This window comes from Passer montanus, unplaced genomic scaffold (assembly GCF_014805655.1).
Source record: "Passer montanus isolate IOZ18808 unplaced genomic scaffold, ASM1480565v1 scaffold9, whole genome shotgun sequence".
NCBI lineage: Eukaryota > Metazoa > Chordata > Aves > Passeriformes > Passeridae > Passer > Passer montanus.
In genome coordinates, this window is record NW_024374367.1 from 4,568,935 (window position 1) to 4,583,811 (window position 14,877).

The following is a 14,877-nucleotide window of genomic DNA, read 5'->3' on the forward strand; positions in this document are numbered from 1 at the left end:
CAGCTACTGGGAATGTAATATATTACCTAATATATATATTACTGAAATTAATATGCTGAAAGACATAATTTAAAAATACTGACATTTTAATGCGTAGTAACAAGAAATAAACGTTCTTGGTTAACTGGTTTTCACAAACTGTTCTTAATATATAGATGCTATATAGGAAGTGAATGGAATAGAAGAACTGTACACCAGACAGGTATTTTCTTTCTAAATTCAAGCCATTTAGCCACACCACCTCCATTTGCTAGACCCAATCTCATCTCATGAGTAGAAATCTCCAAGTATAGCAGTTACATCAAGGATCCTGAGAATGGTTCTATTCTCCAGTCATCACCCCACCATAATACATTTCCAAAGAAATAATGAAAAATAAACTTAATTTATTCTCTTTACTGAACCACTATAATTTCAAGAAGCTGCTCAACACTGAAATTTTATTTTGATATACCAAATTGGCAGACCAAATCCTTCACAAGCTTTTATTGCTCTATCCTGTGCAGTGGAATGCATGGTGATGCAATCAGTATGTAATGACCAAGGCTGTAAAGTAAACGTAACACTGCACAGATGCATAAATAATGTATCATTTCCTGAACTTGATTCTGACATAAAGCTTCACCAACACAAGCCTAAAGAGAGATGTGGTGTTAATTTTTCCATTTTGCATATAGGAACACATGAGAAATACAACCATATGAAGCAAGAGAGGGTCAAATTCCATCCACTGGAAATTTTCCAGAAACACATTATATTAACCAGATCAAGGCAAAATTGATATTTTGCACTGTAAATTGCCTATAAACACTGGGCATGGAGACACTGATGTTGTCAACAGAAATCAGCACTTCTCTTCGTGGTTTTTCACACTCAGATCTCAGAGAGTACTTCTTAAGTCAAGCATCAAATTTGTGGCCTTGAATACAAGTTCCCTGGTATGTAATGCATCACTTAAACAGATCAGTTTAAGAACATTCATTTCTCAACCACCAAACCCAGTAACTTACAAACTGTAGAAATTCTCCAGGAATAAGACTCAAAGCCTATCTTAAACATAAAAGCTATATACTTGAACCTTTTCTTTCCGATTGTAAGAAAACAAAAAAAGAGTTGCTGATGTGGTAACTGTGCAGAGGTCTTCAAATTCTATTGGGGTTTTTTTTTCCTTAACTAAATAGTAAATATTTCATGGATACAACTGAGGTGAACAGTGCATCCTCTGGTAGAAAAGGAAGGAACCATGAGCTCTTTGTGGAAACAGACTCTACACACTCTGGAACACACACACTGGAACAGAAGTGTATTTTCTTAGATAACTTTAAAAAAATTGAAAAATAAACTCACTTGTAAATGTTGAGAGTTGTCAGTCATATTGTCCTCTCGCCTACGAACTTCTTCCAACAACTGTGCATTCTTCTTTTTCTCCAACTGCTGATTGTGCTTCAGGTTGGCAACCTTCTTGTTTTGGTCCTTCATATGTCTAAGAATTGCACACACACACCCATTAGTGTTAATGACTGCAACCACTTCCTTTGCAATAGAGACTAATTCTGTGACAACAACACAGGACATTGATTCTCCAACACACACAAGTTTTCCAAGCATCAGTTGCAACAATAAAACTTCATCTTGTTTTCAAGGTGGCATATCAAAACAGCTTTCAATTATAGAGTGGTAGAGCAATTATTTGGGCTGACAAGATTTCCCCCTTTTTATAGTTTCCTCACAAAAACACATACATATTCTGAGCTCTATGCAGAAAAATTGTTGAAAGAGGGAGATTATCCAACAATCCTTACACACTCTGCATTCAGGAACAACTTTAATAGGTGCTTCAAGTATTAATTTCAAAGGAAGCAGAAGGTGACGGTGATGACTAATGTACATTGTGAAATTATATTTTTTTAAAATCTGGACTTAAATACAGTGCTTAGTTGGACTAAAGTGTGGTGGAGTAGGTCAGGTCATACATATGCCATGAAGAATAAAGGATGCCTTTACAAATAGCTTTGTACATGACAAAATCATATCTATCATTTTCTGTAATGGAACTTCTTTCTAAAAAAGATAATCAACAAATCAATTTATGAGCCATTCCTAAGGAAATGAAACAATCTTTGCCACCCTTACATGTTCTCTTTTATTAAGACTGTATTAATAAAAAAGAATTCATTGCTTTAATTTGAATTATCTTTTATTGTGGATGTTATTCATTAAGTTACCAGAAGCATTTCTGAGATTTAGCATATACCTTTTTAAGAAAGAAGGCAAACTGATTTTTCCTGCCAGGTAATGGAAACATATCCTTGCAATAATACTTCCTACCTGCTTGAATTCTTAGATATTATTTTTCCAGACTTTCTTTGACACGGAGGAATTTGCTCCCTTTTATCTATAAAACATAAAAGTCACGTGCAAATTCCTAATGAGATCTACTCACTAATCCTATTGTGGTAAATGAAGAGAATATTATTCAGCACCCAAAAGGATCACTGAAAATCCCTCCTTTGCTTCCACATCAGCAGCAGTGAAAAAAGTTGTGGAATACATTTCTTGCACAGATTTTATTATGCTAAAGAAACTGGGTCATTGAATATTTACTTCTATCACTGGTTTCTCTGTCCTACCAGTGTTTTTTTCACTATTTATTAAAGATTAAAAATTACTAGTTAATTTGCAATCAATGAATGTGCCATGGTATTAAAAAAATCTTAAAAGACACTTCATGTAAAAGTTTGTAAGTATAGCACATTAGAGAAAATCCAACCAATGACAACTTTAAAAAAAGTACCATAAACTTGCCCAGGAAGAAAAAAAAAATGGACAACTAGTTGAAATATAGGTAATTTGCTTGCAGCTTCAAGTGAAAATCAGTTGCCTGTCATAAGTCTGTCTCATACTTGTAAGCACAGACTTAGTCAACATAAAACCAAAATGAATATTGGAAAAAAAACCACTTCCACAACTTCATATACAAATGCATTTGGCAGAAATTTTGGTGGTGCAATATGGCTTTGTGCTGTTAAAACATAAATTGGTTTCTAATCTCATGTTGAGCAAATGATAAATTCATTTGCATTTAATCTCTATAAGAAGCTCAATTTTATGCCAAGGCTAGCTGCTTCTTTCATCACCCGTGCCTCTCACAACTTCCCATTTCAGCTTCTCTAATACCACACTGAAAAGTAGAACATGGTAAAGCTGCAAAGGAAAAACATCTGGTGCCTGAGATAGGCAAAATCTTGAAGAGAAGGAAATAAAAGAAAGCTCTGTGGTAGACTCTCTTTATGCCAGAACTGGTTACATACTTATGGAAATGAACAGAAAATGCTACAGTTAAAAAGCCCAGCTGAGGATTCTTCTTTAGACCTGCATTAAAAGACTGGGGAAGTTCAATACAGCAAATAAGTACAAAAACATATTTCCCACCAGCTTTTTTTTTTTTAATAACAAATACCAAACACAATCCAGCAGAATTTTTGAGTTGCTTGCCCTGGTATGTTTTCATGCGGCTCTACTGTTTCTAAAATGCTTTTGAATAAAATAGAACATTAGAATAAGTAAAAAGTATGCATGAGAAATGCAAAAATATTTGGGAACAGTACCCAATCAGCATGAAATATATGCCTTGACCATATAGGATATATGATAAAATATTCACATAGCTTACTAGTAACAATGCTGATATGCGCAGTTATGTCTACCTTACTCTTTATCATGTGGAATTCATTTCATTTGTTCTGCTACACTGCTTGAATTTAAAGCTCTAAGACCACAAAATTCATTAGACAGAATAAAATAAATAAAAGAATACTGCTTAAGACACATGCCTTTAAAATCTGAAGTGTATATTTTAGGGGTCTGGCCAGTAGAATTCTTACAATCACAAGTTAATAATTTTCTGGTTATGTAGCATTTTCTGATAGTGTAATTGCCCCAGAACAAGAAGATGAAATCCACAGCTCTCTCATTCTCCACATTGTTACATTTCATTTTGAAGTCAGGCATCTATTCTCTTTTAGGGTTAATTTTATTATCTTGTTATCATTATTATTATTTATCTACTCTCTTTTGGGTTAATTCTTTAACCTCTGAGCCAGACATTACAGTCATCCCAAGCTATTTAAAACCCACCACTCTGCTGCATTTGTGATTTTACAAATTTCACAGAAAACCAGCTTACAAACCAGTTCTGAAGTACTCAAGCCCACAGTACACTGAAATGGTGCCAACACTACACTCGGCTTAAGGAAATGATGTTGTGAGCTCATAAATATTTAAGAAACAAAGCAGAGTAAAAAAGGAGCAGAGATGACTAACTCTCTGCACAGATGCTTCATCTTGGCCAAACACTAAAAAGTAGGATTAATGACAGTTTTTCAGATAACAAATTTACATTTGTTTGTATTCCGATGGTTAAAGCCAGTCAGCAACTGTTATATCTAGCAGCTTAGGAACAAAAAAGAATTCAAAGTGAAACTAAACTATCTTGAAAACAGAGCTAGAACATAAACATACCTTGAACAGTGTAAAATAATTATATAAAAAAATTAAAAAAGGAAATTAGTTCTGTTTCAGAATTACAAATTAAAGGGTGACATCCTAAGCATCGCCTGACTCTTCTGATAATTCAGTACCAGAGATATGAGGATATGCAGTATCCAGCAAACACCCCATGCCACATAAACATGAGATACCCACAATAATGGCAGTTAATAAAGAACAGATGAACACCAGGAAAAAGAAATAATTCTAAACAAAATCTTATTCTTTTAGTACATTAGACATTCTCTCAACCCTAAAGAAGAGAAAAAGATGATATAAAGCAACATAACTCTTCTAGAAGCTACAACTCATTAAGTTTATTAATTTGTTATACCTAGATTAACTGAATTAGATTACCTAGATTACCATTGATTAAAATTGCAAATCTAGATTACCTAGATTAACATTGCTTTTAACTGAATATTAATTCTCCTTAAATATGAGACTCTATAAAAGTCAGCCTCTTCCTGAATCTTTCTGATTTGGGATAATTTTTATATTCTCAGTACACAGAATGCTCCACAGTTATCAATTTGCACCTCAACTGGGCATTAGACTTAAACTCAGGTATCTAAACGACAGCAATGCAAACACCTCTGTTTTCCTCAGCATCCAACAATTTTTTGAGGAAAGTGGCCTCAGAATGCCAGTGCTGGAGTCAACAGACTGCAAGCAGCTCTGATTTCTCTGCTGCTGAAGAACCATCCTCTATGACTGCTAAATATTTAGATACACTTAGTGTATCACAGATGCAAGCACAACAGGAAAAGACAAAACATCCTCAAGGAGCCCTTTAGCTTTATCTCATGACATCCAGTCCAAAGGACTTAGAGCCCATCAATCTTCCTGAGCAAACAGCAAGATGCCCTTACCTCAAATGCACTTTTCATTCTATTTAATCTTTTAACTGAAATGTCTCTGTAGCAAACAGACATCAGTGCCATGGAGACCCAGAGCCTGGGCCAGCAGGAAGTTAAACAGCAAAACAGTAGCACCCTTAGTTCCTGCTGGTATGAATATAACTGTAATGCCTACACTTTAACCATGTTTGGAGCTTTTTCTTCTTCTGCAGTAGCACACAAATTGATCTTGCAGTCTAACTACAGGACGTTTAATTCCTTCAGTTCAAATTTTTAAGACGAATATTAAACACTAAGTTTCTGCAAGTGAGTAGCATTCAGATTTTATTTTACAGTAGTGTGTGTTGTCAAACCTCCAGTGCTTTCATCTCTGATAGCTATAGAAAATCGCACTATTTCATTAAATTCCCTGCTTTAATTAGCCACCTGGGTACCTTGGCCACAAAGCTGGTAATGTCGGCCAAAAATAAGTGTTACATGTTAGTATAGCCTTTACTCTATGTCATAAAGGTTTTTTTCCCCTCAAAGCATCCAAAAAATGCAGACATGCAAAATACTCCCAAGAGTAAAATCTGTAATATTTTCTAAAGGAATATGTCTCTGCAATAATTTTAATCATTTTAAACAGCATTGCAATGGGACCAGCTGTCTGCAAGTCAATCAAAACATTCTCCAGGGTGTTAGGAAGCTGTGCTCCTCAGCAAATAAAAGATTAAAAAATAGAGTGCAATTAATGTTTTCAGGGAAAAAAGCAAAAAAAATCAACTCCCAACCAACCACATCTATTTTATGAAATATGATTGAGTCAAAACAATCAATATAAAATAAGAAAGTGTCAAAATGTGTTTTGAAATTTAATATCGTACTCTTATTTTAAATGAACAAACATCACCCAATGTCTAGGCACTGGGTAGAGTATTACCATCATCATTGCTTGAAATTATTATCTCTTTCTCCTTTATAAATAGTCCACACTTTTACAAAGAATTCATGTATGTGATCAATGAAACAAATCTTAACATTTTACTAGGCACTCAGGGTCTCAGCAGCTAGTCATGCAGAAGACCTGATCCTGTAAATCCCAACCATGTGAATGTCCATTCCAAATGACATTACTTCAGTGAGGCTCAGTGGAAATATTCCTAGGAGTTCAGTTCTCACTGTTTTAAGATTGAGAGTCCAGGCAGGTGCTTCACTGAGTCATGACTAAACCAGCATAAGGATATGCTTCAAAATTCAGGTCTAATTTCATTGAAAGCCAAAAGCTAGAATTTTATTAAGATAGAAGCAACTCAAGTATTGTTTCTAGCATTTCCATGGAATACAAATGCATTTGCTACTAATCTCTAAACCTTAAAAGCAAAGCTGGGTTGGGTACGGAGAGACTAAAATCACCACAAGAGATGTTAAGAGGGGTACTGACAGACACATTCCTGACACAAACAAGGACACTGCTTATTCACTTACAGCCCAGAGATGGATTTTTCTGTAGAAAATAGATATTATCAGGATAAGAAAACCTCTACCTGCGACAGGCTGAATTTTTGATATAACAAAGAAAACAAATCTCAAACAAAAGCAATTTTTTTTCTAAAAGAAAGCCCTCATGCTTGACTGCTGAATTGATTTTATAAGCTAGACACAGTCACTCTAAGTTTTATAATATGATAATAAAAAACTAAGCAGTGACTTTCTGTGCTGTCATTTGCATTTAAAACTTTCACGTTGTTTTTTTTTTAATCAAGATCATATAACCTAAAAATTATTAGTGTCCAAGACATGTTTTAAAATCTTGTGTCTCCTTATTCTTAGCTTTTCTTATTTTTCTTTTGTTAACTAATACAATTGTCACACTGATAGCAAATTAAATACCTTACATGAATAAACAAAAGCAACTATCCCAACCATTAAGAAATTAATTGGACTATCAAACTTAAACATTAAAAGCAGAAATACACCTAAAATTCTCTTTTAAAAAGCTGATAGACTAATACAGATCACTACATAAGAACAGGGGAGTCAAATGTTTTGAATGAAAACTTCTTAAGGGAGAAATAAATAAATAAATAATCCTTGGTTTTGTTAAACATACTCAAAAGAAAACAAGCAAAATTAAGAATTTTTTTACATGTCTGTTGTCATAAGGGCCACATCACTTTGGAGGAATACTTCACCCCAAATTTCATGGGATTCCTTTCTTTGCATATCTGACTAACCTATTGCCATTCTATAGAAAAAAATCCTGTATATCCTCTCTCTGCATTGCCCTTCTTGCCCTCATAATTCCAAACAGAAAATCTAGAAGACCTTATTCCCCTCTCTTTTCCTTTCCTCTTTAAAAGGACTACATTTTCCCCTCTCTCTTTCCCACTGAAAAGGAGCAGGAGCAAGACTTCAACTCCCTTTACAATTGCTTAAACTCCTAACCTGTGTGACAATATAATCTATAACCCCACAAAACTTCATTTTTCAATTGTGGTAGTTGATCATGTAACTAAAAAAAACAATCTATTCTACAATGACATAAAGGGAAGTAGCCCAGCTTCCTTAGCACATGTATTATCATTTGGGATGAGAAATCAAGCTCCAGTGGATGTACCTCTGAGAGAAAGAAAAATGTTATCAGGCTGTGGCTGGATCTCCCCTGCTGCAATCAAGGCTAACGGGACATGAAGACTTTCCCATAGGAAAGAACCTTATGAAAACTGAGTAAAATTTTGGTGCCTTCTGAACAAGAGAATTTGGAGGCAGGTAATTATCCCTGGTCAACCTTGGCCAAACTGACTTTAGGTAATAAAGACTATTATTTTCCACATGCCTGAGAAAATACTATATTAAATTAATGCTATCTCTGACTGCAGAAGGATGCTTGCTCTTCTCTCTGCCACACACCTGATGCTGAGACTATGGCAAACTCCACATCACAGTTCATCTGCTCATCAAAACTGGCAAGTACCCCTCTGTGTTCTCTTCACATCTCTTTGATAGAAAGAACAGGAAACAAAATGACCAACACAAACATGGGGCAAAAAAATCACCTAAACCAAGTAATATTAAAATAATTTTAAAATATCTTTAAAAAATTAAATCCTATATCCCTAATTCTCCAGCTGAATGCATCATGCCCAGAATTAGCAGCTAAGATAAAGGAATTTTAGTATATTCAATGTTTTCATTCTTTCCCAGCTCCTATTACTGATAGGTTACATAGCTATTTCAGTTCTATCCAAAGGAGCAGGCTTGTAGCCCACAGAAACCTGTAAGTCTCAAAAAAACCCCTCCTTCCCATCCCCTTACACTCCTCCCTCTTTTAAATCTCATCATCTCAATTGCCTGAAGGCTGGCTTCAGGTTTCTTAATATTCATATTATGACAATATTTCAGTGAGACAATTGTTTTGCCCCCAAATGCACCACAAATTGTCCTGGGATAACTGAGAACTCTGCCTGGTAGAAATCAAGCGAGCGTCGCACAAGTCACTGAAACATTTCTCACCTCACAGGCAAAAATGTGGGAGGAAGGGTTTACCTAACACACACTCTGGGAAGTTTTCCAAAATCTTTATTTAAGAAGTGTTTAGTCTGACACAGTTCCCTCCAAAGCCCTGGAGAGATGCTAGAAATATCCACGTGAGGATAACGCATGAATGAAAGAGACGTACTAAAATCCTGTTCCAAACTATGGTTCATGTCACTTTGTTTCAAGGCAGATCTGCACTGCAACCACGGAAACTCCAACCCAGCACTGCTGTCTTCCTCAGCACATTCCTGCTGGATGACACTTTACATGAACATGTGTGAAATTCGTACCAGAAGACTCATCTGTCACACATCTCTCTCCTACACCCAGCATTGTCGTGCATTTTCTTCTGATGTTCTTCTTTTAAAAAAACCAAAAAGCACTGCTGATGACAGCACACTAGATGAGAAGGATATTTGATCTGATTTAATATAGCAATTGCTTGCTCAGCTATTTTATTAATTGAGACCATTAGCAATAACTGTAACCAGTTACTGGAAATAATTTGTTGCCTGAAATTTGCAACCAAGAAGTTGCAGCCCTGCTACTGGTCCATTAGGTCCTTCTCAGCTGTAGCCCAGAAAAGCTTTGTTCTTCAAATTACCAAACTAACAAAGCATCTCCACACAAAAAAACCCAAAAAACAAAACAAAAAAAAAAACCAAAAAAAAAAAAACAACCCACACACAGAAAAAGCAGCTCCTGACTCTTTGCAGTTTTTCTTTGCATCCAGCTGCTCCACAGCATGTCCAGCCCAGCCTGACAGCAATCAGGACCACATCTCCTCTGCAGCACTCCACGTTTCATTGCAATTTCATTCTGGATCAAGTCTTTTGATTGCAACTCCTGGCTCACCCTAGAAGTTCTCAGGATCAATCCAGCCATTACCATCCAATACATAAATCAAGCTTTCCGTGCTTTTGCAGTAACTTCTTCAGACCTCCAAATAAATCAGGTACACTATGTATGATTCTTGTTTACACATACAAACTTTCCCTTACTATAAATTCAGATCAGAGCACTGTCATGTTGCCCAGCCATGTTGCTCCTGCATTGTGAAAGCAAACAATACCAGTGGAAGGAGTGGTTCCACCAACAGCCCAATTCCTAAATTTAGTACCCCTGTCTCTTTTCAGTAACAGCTTTTTAAGGGCAAGCTGCGCTATCTCACAAAGATTCTTCACCACACACCCCCCTCCACCGTGCACAGGGAATCCTGACAGCATTGAGCCCAGCAGACACCAATACCCCCAGGGAGTGCTCTGGGGCTACTTCATGCACAGGTTCAAGAGGTAGAGAAATCTGCCCTCTGGATCTTGCCTCTGAGGAAAACTAGTAGAGGCAGCAGGTCTGGAGAAACATAAGAAATACTGATGTCTTCAATCAGTAATCACGAAAGGGAAGAGTAACAGTGCCCTCAGTTCTCTCTTCCCCAATACAGAGTTGTGGTGTCACATCCAACCAAATCCAAAGCTTTTTCCTTCCTTTTGTAATAAAATATATCAATTTTTCCCTTAAAGTAAAATACCAAATAAATAAACTTTCTACTTTACTGTTTCTTAAAAAATTAAATTTACAGAAGTTTAAAACCACACAAAGTCATCTAAATCTGTATATTCCCATCTCAAAATGTCATCTCTTTCAAAATGTTTAAATGCTAAAACATTGGTTCTGCATGTATAGCAAACAGACTGAAAGAGAATGACATGTCAGCAATCTGCCTGTTATCCAACATGACAACTATGTTTCTCACTCAGAATAACCAGTCTCTCAGAAGAGTAATGTATATCACAGATTCTCTCAGTTTTCAGTAGTACACTATCTCCATTTCTCCAGGGACATTATCTTTGAACAACATATCACTCTGCCCTTGGAACCATCAAACTGACATTTGACAAAACCGTAGATGGCTTGTAGGTTAAATTTAAAACTCCATTGAACCTTCCCTTGCACATCTCATTGAGCTCTGGCCTCCCACGGAAACAATTAGGAAGGCCAACATCAGAGCTGGTGGGAAACTTTCTAGCACTGGTCAGTACAACTCACATGGAAAAAAATATCCATCTCCTGCTTATCTGCAAGAAGAAAAGTGTGGGGAGTGAATAACCTGCTGTAACCAAAAGGTGTGGGGACGTCACTGTACTGATGGCTGTATTCAGAATATTTTTAACTTGTACAGGCAGGTGCATGTGAGGGCATTATGCCAATGCATTTGATTTTCTTGTTTGTCATCAGTATCAATAGCCTACCCCATGTTTTAAAACACATGCAGCTTTTTTCTAACCATAAAAACCTCATAGCAATATGGATGACTAAAATGACACCTAAGACCATACAGCAGAAATTATGGAAATTAATAGATCTGTTTCTTAAATTAAGTTTTGACCTTAATGAAGATTCAAGCTGAGAAAACTTAACACTTCACTGAATACCCACAATAAATTCTAATCATACTCTACAACTTATCTGGGACTCGAGGGATGGAAGTTGGCAGGGTTATGCAGACAGTTTGCTTCAACAAGGTCAGTTGGCTTTTTAGGTCAATAAAACATAACAGAAATTGCACCTCCAACTGCTGAACAAATGTTTCTGCATACCAATCATTGAATTCCAGTGAAATCAACCATAATGACAACCACATAGCATAATGGCTTACTTTAGGCTCTCTTGAGCCAGAGAGATTTTCAATCAATGTTGAATGTGCTCTGATAGAAATGCAAAGTGGTCACATTCAGACAAGAATTTCATCTTGGCCAACTCCATAATAAATGCATTTAATTAAGTAAGAAAGATAGAAGAAAGATAAATTCTGAAAATAAATTGTTGAAGTATTTTCACAATCTGGGTGTAATAACTATCCCTTCAAGCACATAAAAATGTGCTTGAAGTAGATAGAGAGTAAATTTAGAGTTCATCCAATTCTTTATGCAATTGATGGGCCTCAAATTTCAGAAACAAAACTTTTCAGCTGGAAAGTAACTTCTGATTGTGGCATGTACTAAAGTGCATCAGGAGGAAAAAGAAGTCTTGGCATCTTTTTGCAATGAGCCATATTTAGCTGTGCAGTTTGAAGATATCCCTGTCACAGACTTCTCTGACATGTCTGAACTATGAATTGTGCTTGGTCTTGACTCTCCCAAGAGAAAACATCAAAAAGATCTTTTAAGACTTTGCTACCTTACAATTTACAACCATCTATAAGCATGAAAAAGAAAATTAACATCAGGCCCTACTAAGAGAAAAACATGTTAACCAGATCAATTTTTGCTTCCAACAAGCACCACAAGACATGTAATATTTGAAAAGTTTACTCAGAAGCAGTGTGCAAAGAAAAATACCAGCTAAACTAATTAACAACCTGGAAGAATTTAAAACACAAACCTGACTAGATGAGGCTGCATACAAACACAGCATAAAAGCACATACAGACAACTCCTTTACAACTATGTGCTGGCCCAGAATCTGGCCAGCAAAAACAGCCACAAGTTTCTGAACCACTGCAACTCCTCATATTCTGTTTGTAAGCAGTAAAAGGGGCAATGGCAATGTATTAAGAATAAGTCTCTGATCTTTGGTTTAAATCTCTCTGTATCAATTGTCACTGTTCATTACCTGCTGGGTTGGGCTATCTACTAAAAAATTATTCCCAATGTTAAGCTTTCTAAAGAAAGATAACATAAGCAAAACCAAAAGAAGAAAAAATTGCTCACAAAACAACATATTAATTGAATATGTTGTTAATAAACATTTTTTTCTTATAGGCATTCAAGAAAAAGATTCATTTACTGGAAAGTTTCTGGTCTAGAAATGAAATGACCAAAAACTTCACAATAGGGACAAGCAGAATTAAAACAACAAAATACAAACAGAAGTTAATAATGTGGAATCAAAACAACCAAACAAATGGAGCATCAATGAAAACCTTCATTGTGGAAGGAGCATTAAGTAGGAGAGCAGAAAATACTGACCTGGAAGTCAAGCTGGTTGGAGTAGGGATGAAAGCAGCAGTTTGGAGAAAAACAGATAGGAAGGAAGACAGCAAAAGAGAATAAAGGGAGGAACACATTAGTTCTTTAAAAATATAACAAGCAGATGTTATATTAGCAGATTATTAAAATAAAATTAAAAAAAAAAGAAAAGGGAAGGAAAAGCAAGAACTAAAATGAAATTTCTGCAGAGGTACATCCTTCCTGTGCAATGAAGAAAACAAACTCTAAATCAAAAGGGGATCTTGTCACTGGTGGACAGAAGAAAGACATCCATATTTATAACCATCCACATTCCAAATTCATATACACACCAAATAGAACAAATAAATTGGTAGCATTTGCTGCCCTACAAACATCTTGTCATATGCCACAAAGCCTTTCATTTGAACTGACATAGGCTGGTGACCCTCATTCATAAAGTTTTCCAATGGCAATCAAAGCAGCTAAACAATTTGGCAACTTGTTCAAAGATATTTAGAAGTTACCAAAGCACTGCAGTTAATAATAAAAGATGAAGATTTGACACCCCACCCCAGAAATGCAGCCCCTTCCAATGCTGACAGCAAAATTTTAATTCAGTATGAAGAAGAGAATTAATACTTCAGTACTGAAAATACTTTGATTGTTAACAACTTTATTTGTTCAAAAAATACTTAACAAAACCTTTTCAGAAAAGAAAGGCCAAAACAGTCCCCACACAGCTAGACTAGTCCTTAAATCTCTCCCTAAGACTCAGCATTTTGTGCATTTAGGAAAAGGAGCATACTTAATAGCCATAAAAGTACTTTTTTTAAAATGTATTTAAATTTTTTTTTATTCCACATGCTGATGTTTTGTCTCTTGTGCAATGACTTCTCACTGCTGTGTAGACTTACTATCATGAGAATTCAAATCCAAATCAATTCAGAATTAATAGTAGTGTGAATACCCCAAGACATTGAATACACATCTAAAACATCTATAGTGTTATGTACCCACTGCATATGAGAAGTAGATGACAAAAACAAAAAACACCTTCTTGTTTCAGAACAAACAGGTTTGTTTATCATATATAATATTTTTAATGGACTTTTATATTGTTGTCATCTTTGCTGAGAAGCTACACTTAGCCAAGCAACTGGCTGAGTATCTCGCACACCACTGGAGAAACATGGATCCAAGATTTTGCAATCTTCACCACGTTGCAATCACTTTCTTTCCCTTTTCAGTCTAAATTTACCAATGGATAATTTATATTGCATTATGTGTCAGTGCTCTTTTTACTGAAATCGCTCTTCTTTCCCTGCAGTGCTTATCCCTTCCCATATCTACACAGAACAAGCATCCCTACAGAGCTTTGTTCTGCCAGAGAAGCAAACCACTCTTGCTTACACTCCTCCTGTGTCATGAGCACTTCATTTCTTCTTCCAGCCCTCTCTGCACCTGTTGCCAGTTTTAATTCAACCTCCAGGCATATGACTGATGAGAAGTACACAGCAGCATTCCAGACAGAGCCTTGCCAGCAGCACCTGATGACATTAATACCTTCCTATCCTTACTTCAGATATTTATTCTGACATATCAGGATTCACGCATCATTATTTATCTCTGCTTCATTATTTAGATGGCTCATAATGACACAGCCATTAGAAAATTCACCCAATCTTTCTTTTTCTGAACTGTATCAAGGATTATCCTTAGTTTATATCAGGCAGTCTTATTGGTCCTAACTTCACAAACATGCATTTTATGCCACTGTATTTCACTGCATTTTGTGATTCAAACTCTCTATCTACATTTCATAAACATACTTCTCATTCTAGCACCATTAATAAAAGCTTTAAACAATTCACTCCTTCAGTCCTGACAGTTCTGTTTCAGCTGCAGCTCCCTCTCCTTGGTGAGGCTCTTGACATAAAAACTTCAGCTGATCACTACCTTATCCAGTTTCATTTACATTATTAAAAAAGCCCCACAAAAAT

The 14,877-nt window shown here is 35.9% G+C and overlaps 1 protein-coding gene across 10 annotated transcripts in view; it reads right to left on the minus strand.

Annotated features, from left to right (window-relative positions):
- ERC2 (ELKS/RAB6-interacting/CAST family member 2) overlaps window positions 1-14,877 on the minus strand; it is a 420,178-nt gene that overhangs the window by 235,969 nt on the left and 169,332 nt on the right. For 8 of the 10 annotated variants that reach the window (XR_005626125.1, XR_005626124.1, XR_005626132.1 and 5 more), the window contains 2 exons: window positions 12,896-12,907; window positions 1,348-1,483 (listed from right to left, as the gene is read on the minus strand). Coding sequence is in view for 1 of the 10 variants with exons in the window: in XM_039695532.1 (XP_039551466.1) it covers window positions 1,348-1,483; window positions 12,896-12,907 (148 nt within the window). In the remaining 9 variants the exon portion in view is untranslated. The remainder of the gene's footprint in view (window positions 1-1,347; window positions 1,484-12,895; window positions 12,908-14,877) is intronic. The other 2 variants (XR_005626129.1, XR_005626126.1) reach the window with 1 other exon arrangement.